Source organism: Rhinolophus sinicus, linkage group LG01, assembly GCF_036562045.2.
Source record: "Rhinolophus sinicus isolate RSC01 linkage group LG01, ASM3656204v1, whole genome shotgun sequence".
NCBI classification, from domain to species: Eukaryota; Metazoa; Chordata; class Mammalia; order Chiroptera; family Rhinolophidae; genus Rhinolophus; species Rhinolophus sinicus.
Window position 1 is genome coordinate 144,835,982 of NC_133751.1, and position 19,230 is coordinate 144,855,211.

Here is a 19,230-nt window from a genome sequence, read left to right on the forward strand (position 1 = left end):
CTGAGAATGATTTTTACATTTTTAAATGGTTAAATTTTGTAGCATGAAATTATATAAAATGTAAGTGTTAGTGTCCATAAAAAGTTTTATTGGAACACATTCATGCTCATTAGGTAAGGCCAACAGCAGACTTGAGTAGGTCAATAGAGATTGTATGGCCTTTACAGAAAAAGGCCATGCTTTTTCCCTACACATACCACATTTTAAAACATATTTAACTGATAGGGACTAGTCTTTATATTGTTTAACAATATGCTTTATAGCTACCATGTTATTATTATTACATTCAACTAAATTAAAAAGTTTTCAATATCATCCAGTATATTTTCCATATTCAAATTTTACATGAGATACAGTTTGGCCAGCTAGAAATTGAAGTATCATTGAAGTTTAGAGCAAAAATTTTTCTGTGTATGGGTCAGGCAGTGGATTGCTTCTTTTATTTAGAAACGTGCATTTTCAAAGTAGATAATAGAATTCAGTTATCGAATTTATTTTTCTAGTCTTTTGAAAAGTATGGATAGTCATATGGAGTCATCAGCAACGTACATCTCAAGATAATTTTTCAAAGTAGAAGATCTTTTTTTCTTATAGCTAGTCTGTTTTTCTCCTTGGTGTTCATCTTTCCAGAAGAACAAATTTGTTGGCTTTAAAAATATGGCTAGAGCATCTGGCATAGTATTTGATGTATGTGGCTGCAATATTGACACAATTTCATTCATAACTATATTATGTATAAACTTTCTTTTTATTTGAGAGATATCAGACATTCTACCAGCTGTTAGGAGGTAGGTAGTGACACTAAAGGAAGGGCCTTGTTCAGCTGATTCTCACACCATTTGTACCTCAGTCTTCTGCCTCAGCACTTGCTCTTGGCTATAAAGGTTCAGAATATCTATTTTTGCATTTCTGTCAGGGTGATTAGGCTGTACTACCTTGATGGACACTAGCCAAACTCACGGAATATTGAATTATAAATTGATTACTATAGACAACAAATAGTTTAGCATCTTCCTACATGCCAGGCACGTTGTCCTTATTGGAGATAAATCCATGGCAGCGATGGTTGGGATGGGTGGAATTAAGTTCCTGCCCCTAATTTATTAATTCCTATGAGAAACAAAACATCTATGTGGACCAGATGACTCATGATTGCTGTTGAAAAAAACAATCCAGTAGCACAAACCTTAATTTGAATAACCGAATTAAGACCAGGATTTTGCTTAGTAAACATCACGTTTGAGGAGAAGCAAGTGGATGTTCCTCCTAGAGTCTGAAACAGCATCCGTTGAAGATATGTTTGTCAAGTGAGCCTGAAGGTTTTGTTTTGTAGTTAAAAAGGGAGTTACATTCTTATTTTCTTCCTCTTTTAAAGTTTCAAGTGCCAAATAAAGTTTCTCAATAAACATTGAATCTGAGTCACTAAGGCATATTCTGATAACAGAGGAATGACTATGATTTGGATCACTAATGAAAGATTATCGCAAACAAAAAGAGAGGGAAGGTAAATTTAGTAGAAGGAAATCTTCATTAACAATAATAGATTTTTATTGAAATAAATGGTGGTGTTGGCAGCAAAACTATCTCCACAAATGCTCTAATCTGATTATTTCAGTGGCCCTAGAAGATTGGCAGAGAATTAGGTGTAAACCCAACCTTGTGGGTGAAGAACAGACTCTGATGGGTAAAGGGATGTGTCACATTGTTCTGAACTCAGGTGTCCTGAGTCTCCAAGCCCAGTGCTCTCCCTGGGTGGTAGAGACTTAGCCTGCTTTTCATGTTAATACGATAGTACACATTCTTTTCAGACAATCAGGACATTGGGCTCTGGTCAGGCTGATTTGATAACAGTTTGATAAGGTGTGGAATCTTCCTGTGATTAGAAAGAGAAATTTGATAAGATACAGGACTGGCCCTGCAACAGATAAAGGTTCTCAAAAGGCTGCTTCCACTTAGAATTCCCCAGCTGGTCCTCAGCACACGGCGCCATGTATTTATTATGTAGCTCACACTCAGAATCACCCCTGGGGCAGGTTGAGCCATTCCAGCAGGTCTGTAAAAAGTTGTGTGCATGTACTCACACACAAATGAGGAAAAGAGGACTGAAGGTGGTTCTGTGTAAGTGAAAGGATTCACTTACTTTTGCCAGTCCTTTTATGAAAGGTGGATTAAGTTTCCTATTGAAAGACTTCTTTTACTTTGTTATAGAATTATATTCTTAAATTCTTGGTTGGTTTATCTGAAATTTTGTGATTGCAGCTTCTAAAATTGGTAGAACTGGAAGGAACCTGAGAGATCATAAAGTTCCACTCTGTGGTTTGAGCAATAAGGAAACTGAGGCACAGGGATCGAGACTTGCCCAGGTTTTCAGTCTCAAGCAAAAGACAAATCTGGCTGACTGAAGGAGAAAAGAACTTTTTGAGAGGACATTGAGCAACAGGCAGAAACACTGGGAAAGCTGAAGACAAAACTTGAAAGATAAAGGACCGAAAAATGATTCGCAGTAACCAAAGCCATGAGCGAAATCCTGTCCCAAAACCTGTACGTTGAAGGCTTTAATGCTTGTGACTGCGCATTGCATCTTGTTCTGCCTCTACTGCTGACATCTCTGCCACTGCAGCATTCCCTAGAAAGGGGATGGTGCTGCTGCTGTTTTGCCTCCACCTTCAGATTGGATTCTCCACATCCGGTTCTCTGGGTTACTAGCTCTAGATTGATGTGTGTGTTGAGAGCACCCGATTGGTGGGTCCAGATTAGAGGCCTACGTCCCAGTGGGCTTCTTTCTTTCCTGTGGGAGGGGCCGACTCCACCTTTCTGTAAGGCTTATGTGATGGGGTGAAGGAGGGTTAGACGCTGGGAAGCAAAACCAAACAAAACTCAGACAGTTATCTATGACAGAAACACACCCAGTTAGTGACTCGTTGGGAGGATTAGAACTTGGGTCTTTTGACTTTTCCCAATTTATGGCGAGTGTTGATTTTCTTTGTAAAACCTGGCAGAAGCTTCCTATTTTTTAAGAAAAAATGAAGTCCCCTAGATTAAGATGTGGTAATTCTAATATTTTGAAACACTGTTATCTTATTTACACTATTTTCCTCTGGATGGAAAACGATTCCCCTGTCTTCCTATTCTTTGTGACACACAAAAGAATACCTTGCTTGTCGGTGATAAAAAGTGGAGAGACATAGAAAGAGAAACAAAAACAGCAAAGACTACTCCTGAAGTATAGAGATTAGAGACTGTTGTTACAGGAAAGTTCAGGAAAACTTTGCTACTTTGATGAGCAATAAACTATTTAGAACTGGAGAATATGCAGGACTTTTTTGTTTTTATTTTTAAAATATTTTAGGCAGTAGCCATATCTTTTAATTAAGGGATAAAGTGGCTTTGACTTTCTCATAATTTTTTTTTTTACCTTTTAATAATAATAGTTAACATTTATGGAGAACTATTATAACATACATTACCTATCTCACTTATTCCTCACTTTAACTCTGTTATCAATCCCATTATCATTCCCCTCCCTTGTAAACATGAGTGAAAAGAACCTCAGATGAAGCAACTAGCTTGAGGTTTCCCAGTTGGCAGGGATGGGACTTGAACTTCAGCACATACTCCTATGAAAGAAGCTTCCAAATCTTCCTTCCATGTTATAATGACAGAAAAGAAGATGTGTCTGGAACACTATGTTCAGTGATATTTTAGGAAAACTGCGGAGGAAAAAGAAAGGAAATGTGCTAAGAAATGGAGAGACTTTTTGGAACTTGTCACTTTTCCAAGTTAAGCTATAAACTTACTCTGCATCTCAGAGTCCCGGGGCAGCTGGGCCAATCTGTTTCAATTTCTGCTCCACACAGTGATACTTACCTCCATGCCTGGCACATAGTAGGTGTTTAAAAATAAATACTGTATAAGAAATAAATCTCAAGCATTCGCAGGACTATTATCTTGGGTGAAGACACCATGTGTTCTAGACTGCAGACCTCAGTAAAGAAAGACCCTTACCCTCAAAGCTAGACATTCTAAGATGGCTTATCAGTGACTTTAGTGCGTTTCACAAACAACCAAGGAAGATTACCTATGGCTTTAGGCCACAGAGTTGTATGGTCTATAATAGAGTTTCTATAATGTATCTTGCTTCCTGACTTTTAAACTTCATTTTAATTTATTTTTGCCACATTGCTCTTTTCACCCTTTTCGTCCTTAAAAGTATAAAAACCTGTTTTTGGTTTATGCTAGAGAGGGAATTAATTGTCCTGGGTAGGTATGGTGGTGAGGGACCTTCACTACAAACTGATGCACAGAACTGTTTTTGCACAGATAGAGCTAATGGATTACCCAAAGCATTCTGTTGTTTGCAGTTTAAGTGTGGTTTTATTTTTTGTTTAGCTAAAATATAAACAAAAAATATTTAGCTTAGCTAGATTTGTTTAGCTAAGAAAGATTCCTCAGTATCTGAAAAGTAGAAAACTTACCTGTGCATTAGATTCATTAAAAACTTTTTCAAGGGGAGTCCTAAGGGTATAGAAACTTTATGTACTTAAATATGTCATGTTAAGGCACTTTACAATGTTTCATTTACATAGGGCCAAAGAGCACAGATCCCGCTGATTGCTAATTATTCAGATTGTAAATAGCTTATTCGGGAACTTAGGGAGAGAAGAAAGAATCATAAAGGAACAAAAGGCCTACGATAATGAAAACGATATTGTGAAGAGAAGGGCTGGGCAGAATTATGCTGCAGGTCACATCCTGGGCCTGTATGTAATTGTACCTTTGTATTGAATAATAAAAATGATTACATGCTCAGTGCTAACAGGTGTCCCTTCCTGAGAACTGTAGTATGGGTAAGTGACAGCAAATTACTCCAATTCATAAACTTTGAATATTATGCTTTTATTTTGAATTTCACCAGTCTATACTTGAAGACATTTCCTGCAAAAAATGTACATTCACCCAGGAAGATTTATAAACTCAATTCCTGATAAGTGTATATAAAATATAGTTTAGTAAAGTATGAATGAAAAAAAAAATCACTTTGTAGGCAATATTTAATCAAATTTTGTCATTCTAATATCACAGTCGCATTTCTGGTAGTTTATGCTTCATATAAGCTTTGGATATAATTGCAGATTAGCAGTGATTATAGTATATAGGAGGTGGTCTTGTTGTTAGGACTTAATTGCCTTCTCTGCATTTTCTCTACTTCTTGCTAATCTTGACCACTTTCCCTAACTGCCCTGTCTAAAATATAGCCCCTGCCCCAGGGAGAGCAGGGCTCTCCCTGCTGCCTGTTTTTCCTTTCCTTTATTGTCATTATTGCGATTTGTAATCATCTTATTAATTTATTTTGGTTGGTTTCATCTGTTGTCCCCATTAGAAGGTAGTTCCGTAGAGCAGAGATCAGGGTGGCCTTATTCTCCCTACTCAGTGGCACCCTAGTGTCTAGGGTTAGACCTGGCTCACAATATGGACTCAGTCACTACATGTTAAAGGGATATGGCACTTGCTGTCCTAATCATACATCACACGCGTGCTTTAACTTTGTACCTGGCGTTTTCCTCTTGCTTGTATTTTCGCCAGCAATTTTGTGATAGAAGACATCCTGTTCCCATTGTCTGCTGGGTAGCTAGGTAGAGAGACAGTAGTCCCTTGGTTCAGTGGAGACCACCACTGTAGCTGGGGTAGGGCTGAGGGGCTGGAGATTGTTCCTAGAATTTCTAAGCTTTGAGCACATTTCTTTTATTTGAGCAATCTCTGCCCTGTAATTATGTTCTGTAATCATGTACATTAACTCATTCACGTGTTCAACAAATATTTGAATAGTGGCAAATTCTATGGTAGGTCTTGGGATAGCAAACTTGAATAAGATGCACTCTATTCTTTTAGGAACATATTATTAGAATCAAAATTCCCTAGGCCTGGAACTGGGACTATGTGGATGTCTGTTGTAAGCCCAGTTCTTAGCACGATCCCTGGCATATTAAAAGCACTGAGAACATGTTTGCTCAGTAAATAAGTGTTGAGTGCAAATGTTTAGAAAATAGTTTGTGCTGTAATAAGTGTATGTACAAAGTACATTGGAAAGCTCCAAGGAGAGAAGGTTGTTGTGTCTGGGAGGACTCAGGGAAGGTTTCAGGAAGGAAAGAGGAAAAGTTGAATAGTTTATCAGGTAGGGTAAGATGTTCCACAGAATAGGAACAATGTGAGCAAAAAGCCAGAAGTGTGAAAGAGCTGAGCTGTATCTGAGGGTGGACACTGGGGTCAGCCTGGAGTGGGAGGGAGCGGTGGGCGTTGAGGCAGTTGGAATCGTTACACATTCCCGTATTCATATACCCTATGCAGTCAATAGCTCTTGGGGCACAAACTAATCATCTCACCACTATTCATTTATAGCATTTCTATAGGGAAATGAGTTATGTTCTAAATAGCCATCTTAGAATGCAGTTTTGAAGATAAAACCTGTTTTTAAGTTGGGACTAACTTTATTAGAAAATTGGTTACATTGCCTATATAAATTATCTATTGCCACAGTTCCACACAACAAACAACCATAAAACCTCAGTAGCGTAAAAACAATTAGGATTTATTGCTCATGCATTGGAGTGGTCAGATTCTTCTGAGCCTGTCTAGGTTTGACTCAGAGATTCTTCTGGTCTCCACTGAACTTGTACTCATGTTTGGAAGTACTGACTGTCAGATGGTCTTAGCTGGATGACTGGGGCAACTTGCCACATGCCTCTCATCGTCCTCCCGGTACCAGCAGGCTGGCCTGGGAGTGTCCTCTTCATGGCGTTGGCAGAGCCTCCTTTTTTTTTTTTTTCTTTTCACTTCTACTGACATTCCATTGACCAAAACTATTTCACATGGCTGAGTCCAGAGTGGGAGAGGACACTGAAAACACGTGACAAAGGGCATGGATACAGGGAGGGGCAGAGAATTGGACAATTTTTGCAATATACCACAGAGCCTAGAAAGGCTAATGAAATAATGATTTCATTATAATTCTAGATCTAAGGAAGAATGTGATTTCTGATTTCATTTTCCTGATTTACTTTATAAAGCCCCTGTCTTTTGGCCTTTCTGTTTTTACACATGTTGGGCCAAAATCAGAGAAACCAGAAATGAAGAAAACACTGAAGTGAAATCTTGAAAAGGGTAGTAGCCATTGAAGATGAGCCATTATATTCATTGTATAATTTCAGGTGCCACCCAACTCCTCTCCTTTCATGGGACACTGATTCCCATATAAGTACTCAAAACTCATGACCCAGTCATTCCAAGTCCAGAGCCATCTTCCACTCTGTCTTGTAAGGTGCATTTTTCCTAACTTGCTTCATGCGTCTCCCTGGTCCCCTCCACTGCCCACACAAATAGTTACTTTTATAGAAAATTTACTTTTGGAAATTACATTGTCATCACAATTTACCATGAAAAGTATGTTCTCATTTTGAGATTTTTTTTTTAAAATTTATTCATCATCTGTACTTAAAGTAGAATTTAGTAATCACACACACGTGCACACACACACACACACTTTCTGCTCTATCTCTATCTGCACTCTTCCCATCAGACAGGGAAAATTTAAATATAATGATTATATTAAATCAGCTTGAGTTTGGTAGGTTATTAGCCTTTGAATTATCCTTGCCTGACTGCTAAGGAGAAGCTTTCTGAGAGGTCATTGTGACACTGTCAGTCTGAGACAGTGAAGCATGCCCTGTGCATTTTGTTAGAAATGGGATTAAATCTTTAGGGAAGTATTCTTTCTTTTAAGCGTCCCTTTCCTCCATCCTAGAAGTAGAGTAGGGTCAGGGCACAGGGAGATGGAAGGTAATATTCTCAACATTTCAACACTGGCAATTTTAATTGACGATGAAATTATGGATAGGTGTTATTTTAATTGAGAACTATTTTTTTCTAACAGACTTTCTGTATGAATTCCTGGGTCCATATAAATAAGTCTGTGTACTGTAAATGGGATTTAAAAGTATGCTGTATTAAATGAAGATTGTATATAGAATTTCACAGCATCAAATAATTTTAGATCCGAAGGACCGGGAAAATGCCAGGTGATTTGTTACTGAGGGTTTTTTTCATATTTACTCATTTTTCATACCGTTTACACACTCAATGATTATTTTTCTTTTCTTCAGCTATTTTGCATGTTAACTTAGTTGCCAAACTTTGAAACCCTCTGAGGAGAGCAATATTGTTGTGTCTCCAAAATATTTATATTTGAGGCCTAGTCTATGATTACATCCTAAAATATTTTTCACTTAAAATATCTCTCACTATCTCATATGCAAGGCCATTGAGGATTCAGGCAAAATCCTTCTCTGATATCACTGACCTACATTCTTTTCAGTGGGTTGATTTAACATTTTGTTTTTCCAAACAAGGGAAAACAGTTACAGTTCCACCTCTTATGTGCTTCCTCTCATATGAGTTGTTAAGTTCAGTATGTGCACATATGTGAGATTTCAAGTGCAAAAGGAGAAGAGTAGGAAACAGATTTTCACCGTCACCGTCTGGGTCCTGTGTAAGTGCCAATGTAAAGCTATTCGCTGATTAGTGAATAGTATCATGTTGCTGGGCTCAAAGGAAACAGATTTGAAAATCCAAACTTAATAAGCAGATTAATTGGATGGGGGAGTTAAGATTATTGTATTGCATTCCAATGACATGCAGTGTTGTCAAAAACTTCTTTCTCCAGAAATAAAATTACAGGAGGCATACAGATACCTTGCAAAATGTCAGGAAAGGGGGCTGGGAGGAATTTAGTCAAGAATAGTGAAAATATACCACTTATCCCAGGAAGCATACACTGCGAGCATCTGGGTACCTCAGGGTAAAGGGTGAATTTAATGTGTTGTGAGGGGGGAGGTCTACTGTGAATCTAATGAGGTAAGTGAAGTAAGCTGAATGTCTGCAAAGAAGGAGACTGCTGGGTGGAGGTGTGCACTTCTGGGCCGAGAAGAAAGATAGCTTATTTACTCCTCAATTGCTAGGAGTTTATAATAACTCTCTTTGCTTTCCCCTGCAGAGCAAGGGAAAACTTGTGGGATGAGTCTTGAGGAAATCATTCATAACCATTTCCCTGCCATTCCACTTACTCAACTTAAATATAAGGGCTAGTTTGGGTTTAAGTTCAGATTTTACACATTTCTGGGATTTCACTGCCCCCCTTAAATTTCTTGCTACCAACTTACTGGTGTCTGAAATTTCTTTAACACGAGACAAAGCATTCCATTTCATAGATGGGGATAAGACTGTAAATCTATACAGACTATAAAGGTTTATAAAGTATATATAAAATTATGAAAAGATTAAATAAAATTTAAGGCTGTATATCTGAGACTATAAATAATCTTATGGAATTGGGCTACACCTAACACTTACTGGAGTCCTGTGCTTAGTATTAACAAGGGAAAATAAACGATGAGCAAGGAAGGCTTCCTGCCTTCCCATGAGTCGGATGAGGAGATGTGGGAATGATACGTAATTACAATGGAATATAAGTTGTATGAGAACAGAGGTCAGAAAGACTCTGTAACTTTCTCACCATTGTGTTCCCTGCATTTGTCGCAGTGCCTGACTCATAACCAAAGCTCATTATTTTTATAAGTCAATGGATACATGGATGAATATCATATCATAAAGACTATAAAAATAGTGTGTAAAGATACTATGTTGACTCAGAAGAAGGAGTGAACAACTTTGCCTTGGAGGGATGCAGACAAGGGGAGACTTCCTGGGGAGATGTGTGAACCTGATCATGCGAGATGAATAGGGATAGTTCAGAGCTTCCACAGTGGTATTCCAGCCAGAAGAATGAGTGTGGGCAAAAGTAAGAAGATGTGAAATGACATGGATGTTCAGGGAGTTGCAAATAATTCGACAGTCCCAGATAGTGAGAATAATGGGAGTAGAAGTGTGGCAGGTGAGGGCCTTCATAAATTAGTGACATACCTGACTCGAGTCAAAGCAGATGCTGCTGGGTATCAGGGCCGACGTGCAAAATCATGACCAAAGGAATTTATTTCCACCTCACTTTTAACTAGGGTTAAACCTCGTTATTTACCTTCAGAAGTATTGGGATTTAGAAGCTAACTAGGGAAGCATTTCTTAGTATGAGTAACAGAGCGTGATGAACTATACCAGTGCTGTTTAATGAGATTTTATGTTAAAAAGGTATGAAAAGAAAGATTTTGTATTTTCAAAGCTTCGATTTTTATTACCAGATGATATACTAGATATTATTGTTAGATATATGACTTTATTAGATTACTAGCTGTAGGACTTTACAAAGGAGTCTGTGATGTAATAAATGGGATTTCTGCCTGGTTCATTTGAACAGTGACTTCATATCAGTAGGATTTAAAATAGTTCATTTATACATAGCTTTCCAGAGACAGGTCCTATGTGTAAACCAGATCACACCTGGATGGATGAGAATTTGTCTACCATACAAATATGACTTGGAATTTTTGTGTTTACCTGTAGAGTGTTGTATTGTTAGGTACTTAAATCTACTAGAAAGACTGGATGGGATGGGTGCCCTTTTTAGTGTAGATGTGTAATCTCTAAAGAGATCTGTAATGGAATTTTTTGTTCAATTTCTTTGGACTCATTTAACTTTGTGGAGCATACTCCAGTTTAGCAAGGAGCTCTACATTAATAAAAGTTGGTTTCTTAAAGTTAACTTTAAATGTACCTACTGACTATTTTAATAGCAACTTTAGGCTCATGCTGAGTTGAAATTGATAGAAATGCTACCCGTCTTCCCACTTCTAGCTCAGCTACTGCTGTCGTTTCCTTTCTTCTACTTTCCTTCTATTAATTTTTGGATCAAATAACTTCATCCTGCATGTTGAAGTTTAATGTGCATTCTTCTCTTGATAGAGGATTTAATTTTGAGGGAAAGGTTCTTGGCTGATTGTATCAGTTCAGCGGTTTTAGACGAAGATGTTTGTGGGGAGGGGCGGCAGCATCTTCAGCCATTGATTCTCTCTTTATAACGTTGCCCTTTTAGCTGGAACAGATTACCTGTGTAGTGCTTCTGGTCCTGCACAGACTGAATCACAAGGAAGAAACTTTACATAAACCATTTATACTACATGTTTGGTATGCTGGCAACATAAATCAACAACAATATTCATTACCAATTCATCCCTTTATCAGTATTATCTTGATAGAACTGATCCCAATGTGTGGGAATCTGAACCCTGCTTCAATACATCTAGCCCTGGGTAATTAATTATTCAGGGCACAGAGAACCTGGCCCCGGCAATGTAGAGTAATTCTTCCTGGTCAGCGTTAACTCCACTGGCAATAATAAATAGAAAAAGTCTCTAGTGATGCCAGTATTTTAAAGTGATTAATCATCTTTCCCCCCTTCTCCTCCCCCTTAGTTTTCTTTAACTAGGATTTTTTCAGCAATAAATCTTTAACAATGCAGGTAGGAATTGTTCTGTAATTAAATTTTGCCCTGCTTAATTTCTTACCTTTTATGTGCGGTTAAAAAAATGTTACATTTTAAGGAGCTTTGATCAAAATTCAAACCAAGAAAAATCCTTTTGTAGAATACTAAGAGATTCTCTGTGGAAGATTAAGCTCTTGATTTTGAATATTAGATAGAGCACATAACTCATAAAAATTGTTAATCAACACCAGTTGGAGTGTCAAATATTCTGAAGTTTTGAATTCAGAATGCATACGCTTTCTCTGTATTAGAGAAATCTGACATATACATATGTTCCCAAGCTGAGAGAATAATTACTTATTGCTTAACTTTCAGATACTTGATACGGGCTCTGTAAGAAAGGGGTATTTTTCTTCTCATTTTTGTTTGTTTGTTTTGCACTACAAAAGTGCACTTGCGGAAGTGGCAGGTAAAATGCCCGACTGAGAATGACCATGTATTTTTAAATCATGCCCTCTCGAGCTGACCAACCATCACTTCTATTCCGGGTGACAGGGACAGATGTGACATATCTGTTGTGACATACTTCTGTACCACCAGTCTGTGGCTCGAGGTGACTCATGTCCCTCCTATGCTGCTTTCCCTACTGCAGGACAGCACAACGACGCTCGGATGAATGTTGCCATTGCGCTCACTGCTGCCAGGTATGGGGCTGCCACGGCCAATTACATGGAGGTCATGAGCTTGCTGAAGAAGACAGACCCCCAGACAGGGAAGGAGCTTGTAAGCGGTGCACGGTGCAAGGATGTGCTCACAGGTACGCCAGGGCTCCAGCAGGGAGGTACTTCTTAGCATCTTGCCCTGTCTAGCTGATGACTGAATTATAATTTTTCTGTCACGTCTCTTTTATCTAAGCCAGATTTCAGAATCATCTTAATTATATTCCTTCTTGTCAACAATGACTGGTTTAATGTGCAAATTTTCCCGTGTGGGGCTTGGCAATTTTCCCCTTTGTATTAAATAATAATAATGATAAGGATAATAATAATAAAAAAGCTCAGAAAATCCCCACAGCTGTGAATGCATTTGTTTTCTTTACAGCAACATGTTATTAATAAAATTAAATAAATGTGCCCAAGTTTCAAAGTATCATTTAGGCGACATAGGCAGTGCATTTACATGTCGTTCAAGTCAATAACTTTAACTTGGGTTAGATTATCATTTCAATCTACATGGTCTGTGGCCATGTAAGAATTTAAAAATTACATTGTTTCCCTGAACAAAAGCAGCAAGGTGAAATATGCAGAGTGCCAAAAAAAGTATACGCATTTTAAGAAAGGAAAAAAACTATTAAAATTGTAATACTCAATGTATACCGATAACAAAAGATGAATACAAGTCACATTTGACTTCTGCAGTTACAAGAGGTGCTCAAAGTGGTTACCATCAGCGTAATTTTAATAGTTTTTTCCTTTCTTAAAATGTATATACATTTTTTGGCACCCTCTGTATTGTCTCACTGCAACACTTTACACACTTGAATTTTAAGGAGAAAGCAGCTCATTTACTCATCCCACTTCATATTTGGCCCTTTGATGCTGGGCATTTTGCAAAATAACTGAGAGCTGAAATGAAAAAGTGGCCTGTTTTCTCTCCCCCTCCCCCTTCCCAATATAGACTTGTTTGGGGTAAATTTACTTAGATGGGAGCCTTTTGTGTGACTTTTCAATAACTCTGGCTGCTCATGTCACTTAGTGTGGTATACAGTATACTTCGCCATAGGTTAAGTTAATAGATGAATTAATAATCCAAAGCACCAGTGAGCAGAGAAACAAATGGGGTGTGTGATTGATGCTGCTTTCTTTCACAGGGCAGGAATTTGATGTGAGAGCAAAATGTGTTATCAATGCCACGGGACCTTTCACAGACACTGTGCGCAAAATGGATGATAAGAACGCCACAGCTATCTGCCAGCCGAGTGCTGGTGTGCACATTGTGATGCCTGGTTATTACAGGTAACTGCATTCCAACTCGGTGACTCTTGCCAGAGAAGGAGGGCCTCAGAGATTGTCTATATCTATTCTCCTAGCACACCTTTCGTAATAATAGATGAGGAGAAATATGTCTAATCACTATGTTGTACACCGGAAACTAATATAATATTGTATGTCAACTATAATTAAAAAAGAAACTAAAACAAAACCAAACAGAAAAACAAGGAGAAGTAAGTAAAGGAACTCATCCAAAACATAAAATATAAACCAGACTTGGGAATGTCTTAGTTTTTATGGCAATACTCTTTAGGAATTAAGATTTGGCATCTATTTTTTTGTACTTTCTTCAGTGTACTCAGCTTCAGAGATCAAGCTTTAGTGTTTCTGGATACTCATTAAAACACTAAAAATTAATTTTGCAACAATTTCCAAAAAGGACATTTTAATTAAAAAGTTAATTTTATAAAACACCCAAATTTGCTTGTGAAGAATCTGAAAATAAGGAGCACTCAGGTATTTTATATTCATAACTTTTGAAACACATTTTGAAAAATATTATAGTAAGTGAAAATCAGGTATAATTTCTAATCTAGCATATTAACAAAGATAATCAAATAGAGTAAAGGCTAGGGATAGAGATGAAGTAACAATATCTATTAACTGAAAGTCATTTAAGTTGGGTGAGGGGCACATTAAACTATTCGATTTTTATATATGTTTGAAGTTTTAATAAATTTAAAAAGAAACATTTATATGGTTCTCGCTAAGGAATTAATAATGATTACCCCTAAACTACATTTCGAAATATCTGTGGAAAAAATTCATGTGACCATGCTAAGAGTATGGAATTTATATACCATTTTTATTTCCCTATGTGGTAAATCTAATAGGCAGACTCTTAATTCTGTATGAAATAATGACTTATGCTCATGGTATTCATTATTGCATTATTTGTAGCTGAGAAACATTAGAAAACAGTTCCATTCCTAACCTCAGGAGAAGAGATAAGTAAATTACAGTGTATCTGAATAAGGGGATATTACCTAGTCACTAAAATTATAATTGTAAATAATTTTAATGTCCTAGCAAACACTAATGATCCAAACAATCTAAACAATGACAGTTTAGAATGGAGGACACAAGACTGTATGTGTAATATGATCTCAATATTATATAAGTATAAAAGAAAAGACTAAAGGGAAATATGTTAAATACTAATGGTGATTATCTCTAGGTAATGCAATTATGGGTTACAGGTGATGATTTCTAGGTTTTATATTTAGGATGCAAGTTATCACTTCTATTTTTTCACAGAAGACATATAAATCCTTTAATATTTTGCATTATTAATAATAGATGTCCAGATCTATGATATTTTGATTAATATCTGCATTCTCCTAGAATGCTGTCCTGCTATGTAATAGATGCTGCTACCTTATTATCAGTTTTCCAGTAATGAAATATTCCTGCAGAGTCCAGGATATACCCAATTTGTATCAAGTACACTTCTAAGAAAAATACTAAAGATAATTTCTTATCCACCAACTTCCAATGTTTCTTTCTCATTTTCTAAATGTCTACATGTAATTGGTTGATGGTTGCTAGTATTTGTACGTACTTAGGACTGGAGAAACCAAGGTGCTTCCAGTGTTAATAAAAAGTTATGCAGTGATACTTAATAGAGTTTTAAAAACTGCTAACCAGAAGTTTAGTTCAAATGAAGAGGAGAGAAGTATATATATGCAAATGTTTATTGTATATAGAGAAGTTTTCAACAATAGTTCCAGACAAAATTATATACATTTATATTGCGTTGGATTAAAAATATGCAAGGCCAGCTAGTTTATAAGTGTTTTGGAAGGACTTGTTTTTTTAACATCTCGTAGAGTACAGATGTACTACCTAAACAAAAGACACATACAGTATCATAATCCTTAATATTTGTTTAGATTGTGCTAGATTCAGCATATTTTCTCACGTAGTGTGTTTCGTGTTTTCTTCACTACTGTTGCATGATTTCAGAGGACACTTATTCCCTATGTTAATTTTGTCACTTAATAATGACATAGTTTGGCACTATTTTATTCTGTGAATCTTAGTTTGCCCATCATTAAAAAGGGAAGACATTCTGTTCTTTCAGGGTGCATAGACAGGAGACAGTATGGAGAGTACATTTTAAGGTGATATCTTGGTGTGAATTTTCTGGATTTGTTCTCACTTTACCTTTGCTAATTGTGTGACCTTGGCAAGCTGCTTCTTTCAGCGTCTGCTTCCTTATCTCCTGATAGTACCTAATTTGTATACATTTTGACAATGACCTTTTGATTACTTTTTCTCTGTTTTGTTGCCCATTATGTCCCCAGTAGTAGCTCCCAGTAGTGTCCGGTCCATAATAGTGACTGGTAAATATTTTTTGAATGAGTACTACTAACTTTTTTTGTGTTAACTTGCCCAAACTGAGATTATTGCTTTTTTTTTTTATTGAAAATGTAGTATAACACCCATGAGGGAATTGTTAAGTACAGAGAAATCAAAACAGGAAAACAAAATATGACTCTTCATTTTACTGCCTAGATAACTCAATAACACTTCCTTCTGAGTCCTTTTATAAAATTTATGTTTATACTTTCTCAAATGTATATCCTTTTAAAATTTTTACATAAAAGAGGTCATGGTACATATATTGTTCTGGGCTATGCTTTATAATATGTTAATAGCAGAGTAGATAGGTGTTTCTTAAGATATATAAATACATATCACCTGCATGTAATATTTTGAAAACAGAATGCCTTTCTTTATCCTACAAATTTGGCATTAGCTTCGGGCCCCCTACCTGTAAATCATGGAAGTGTTAGTTACAGCTGGGTCTGTCTCAGCCTCAGATGCAGTGATTGATTTCATTCTACTTTGGGAGAAATGAATATCCCCATGTTTAGCACTTTTAACTACAACCACTACGCAGTCTGCCAGAAATCTTGGAGGTGTGGGCTGTAGCCCAGTTCTGGTTCCGGTTCTGTTGCAGATGAGCCCCTTGGTTTGGGATTGCATCTTGGGTTAAGGGTTTATTCCCTCTTTTAGCACTGACCTGGAATCCTGGAGGATAGTTTGTTCTCCATATCAAGTCATTTTCCTGGGTGGGGTCAGGAGACTGAAAACAGCTCTCTGGGTTCATCAGTGAATCATGCTCAGCAATTAAAACTCAAGGGTTCCACTCCTTCCTCAGATATTGGTTAGACCTTCTGGGGCTGCCCTATAAACTGCCTGATAATAACTGAAGACTTAAGCTTTCAACTAGAACCTGCTCAGTTTGGAAATGCTGTGAGTTCAGTTAGCCATTGATTTGTCGAATGTAGGCTGCTGAATGAAGAGTGAGGACCATGTGTGCAGTGTATCTTGTTGAGCTGTTTTCATAGTATCTTTATGGCTTTTATTAAGCTTGTTACGACCCTAACTAAGATTCCACATGTGAAATTCTCTTGTGCCATGGTAACAGCTTTTTTTTTTTTTTGTATTGTTTTAATTTCAGAAATCCCAACACACAGAAATCATTTATTTTTAAAGGTACTCTAGTTTACTTAATAACAAATCTGGAATGTTCATCAGAGTTGGGGCTATGCTCTTACAAAAGCAGCAACTATACACCAAATGACTGAAATACATGAAAATAATCATCTCCTCCTTCTAGCCTACAGATGCTTTTTACCACTTGACAAGAGGTCAATTTTTTTCTGTAATGTGTGTGCATGTTAGCTCTAACACTGATTGCTATGTAGTTAACAATAAATTGATTTCAGTTTAAATAAAGGTACTTTAACAAGGCAATGGTCTGAATGAGAAAACTGTACATTACATTTAATCCTACATGCACACATAAATCAGCAGCAAGCTTTTGCTCCTGATGTCAAGTGAATCGTATGTATTGAAAATGACCTGTGTCTCTCCGTATTGTATATACCCTCACCATAGTTGATATCCATTTTCAAACTTTAGTGTCACCTTGCAGAATTAATCCCTCATAAGAAAACAAACTTTTCCCTAAGGGAGAGTGTGAATTAGGTAATTTAGAACTGATGAAAGGTATTTCCAAGTGGATTCTTAAATTTTTATACCATACATTAATAGCTTTGTCTTCCCTCTGTGCTTGTTAATTTTATGTTTGACACATATGTCTTCACTTAAGCAGTTGATTCTCTACAGGTTCCAGTTACGTGTGTTGGTAACCATCACCTTCACCCTTTAAACTGCTTTTATTGCATTGAAAGGTTTTAAAGGATCCAGTAGTTGTGGTTTTCTAACAACATTTCATGCCTAGACTGCTGAATATTATAATTTTATGCTAAAGTTGATCAAATTTATTGAGTTATTTAGGCATATCATACGATATCTGGTCCATAAAATGATCATATATAAAATATACCAACATATAATTTCTTACAGGTTAGAAAATGGAATTTATCTTTTTTGTTTTAATATAGTGCTATTTATCAAATTGAAAGCTTGAACTCTGAATAGTTAATTTCTAATCCCAAAGTGACTGATTTAATCTAAGAGTGTATTAACCCAGGATCAAATTAAGGTGCTTACAAAACACATAATTAGCTACTTTCGTTTTAAAGATTTTTTTAGAGAATCTTATGAGAGATGAAAGAAAAATATTAGGTTGGTACAAAAATAATTGCGGTTTTTGCAATTATTTTTAACCTCTTAAACCTCACTTACTTTTGCACCAACCTAATATATAGTCATACAGAAACTGAAAATACCCTATACTCACAGTTTTCAGTATATAAAAATGAAAGTAAAATTATTTCCTTTAAGTAACCATTGAGCAAAGATGAAATCTTAGCTAAAGGTTTAAACAATTGGCATATTTCTGTGGTGCTTTTTGTATGTGCTAAGTAGAGGAATTGTGGTTCACTTTCTCCTGTGTCTTTCAAGTAAGCTGTGTAGACATGGCTGGCATTTCCTGGGGCTGATGGGTTTTGCAAAGAAAGACTAGTACTCCTTTTAAAGAAGATGCATTAGCTAAGCTGAGTGTAGATTTCCTTTTCATAAAAAAGAAAATTAGTTTTGATTTGCTTTTAGACAGTTGTAAATCTCTCATCTTTACACATTTGAGTCAATGTGGGTTAAAAAAGATTGTTTTTAAGGGAATGATAAGCAAAAAGTTGACTGTATGCCCTTTTAAGTTTGTGGGTATAAGAGGGAGTTCTTGAAATTTATTTAAACCAAATAGAATTGTCTTTCCTATTGCAGGAGTTGCATTAATAGAAGCTGAAACTACCTTATGATAAATTTCAGCTCCTGCTTGCTTTAAGAATTCAGTCAAATTTAAACAGCCATCTGAAGATTTGTAGTGTGCTATTTGCATAGGACACTTTATCAGATTCCTCCCACTTCTCTAGCACCATCTCCAAATTTTTTTGAATGGTTAATGAATACATTAAAACAACAATTTCTAGTGATTTAATAACACAATTGGACAAGTTTTGTTAATTTTTTCTTTTTTAGCGGTTGCCTATTCTTTCAAGTGTATTTTACAATTTTGTTTTAGAATATTAAGTACATGTTAGTGAAAATTCGTGATTAATATTTTAGAAAATTTTATATAATCTGTCAGAAGAGGCATCCTTGAACCTTGATTTAATAATATACTATACTAGTATCTTCTGTCTATTTAAAGAGTTTCATTGCTAAGACATTCCTCTCCTTTTGACCTTATCTAGTACATTGTTATTTAGGTAGTAGTAGAAAACTGAGCCCTTTTCTCATGGATGTACTTCTTGAGATTTCTGTAAAATTGAAATAAAG

The 19,230-nt window shown here is 36.4% G+C and overlaps 1 protein-coding gene across 4 annotated transcripts in view; it reads left to right on the plus strand.

The window, feature by feature from the left end:
* The window catches only part of GPD2 (glycerol-3-phosphate dehydrogenase 2), a 128,997-nt gene that overhangs the window by 80,244 nt on the left and 29,523 nt on the right, over window positions 1-19,230 (plus strand). For all 4 annotated transcript variants that reach the window (XM_019727175.2, XM_019727174.2, XM_074336576.1 and 1 more), the window contains exons 7-8: window positions 12,078-12,242; window positions 13,296-13,440. In XM_019727175.2, coding sequence (XP_019582734.1) covers window positions 12,078-12,242; window positions 13,296-13,440 — 310 coding nt within the window. The remainder of the gene's footprint in view (window positions 1-12,077; window positions 12,243-13,295; window positions 13,441-19,230) is intronic.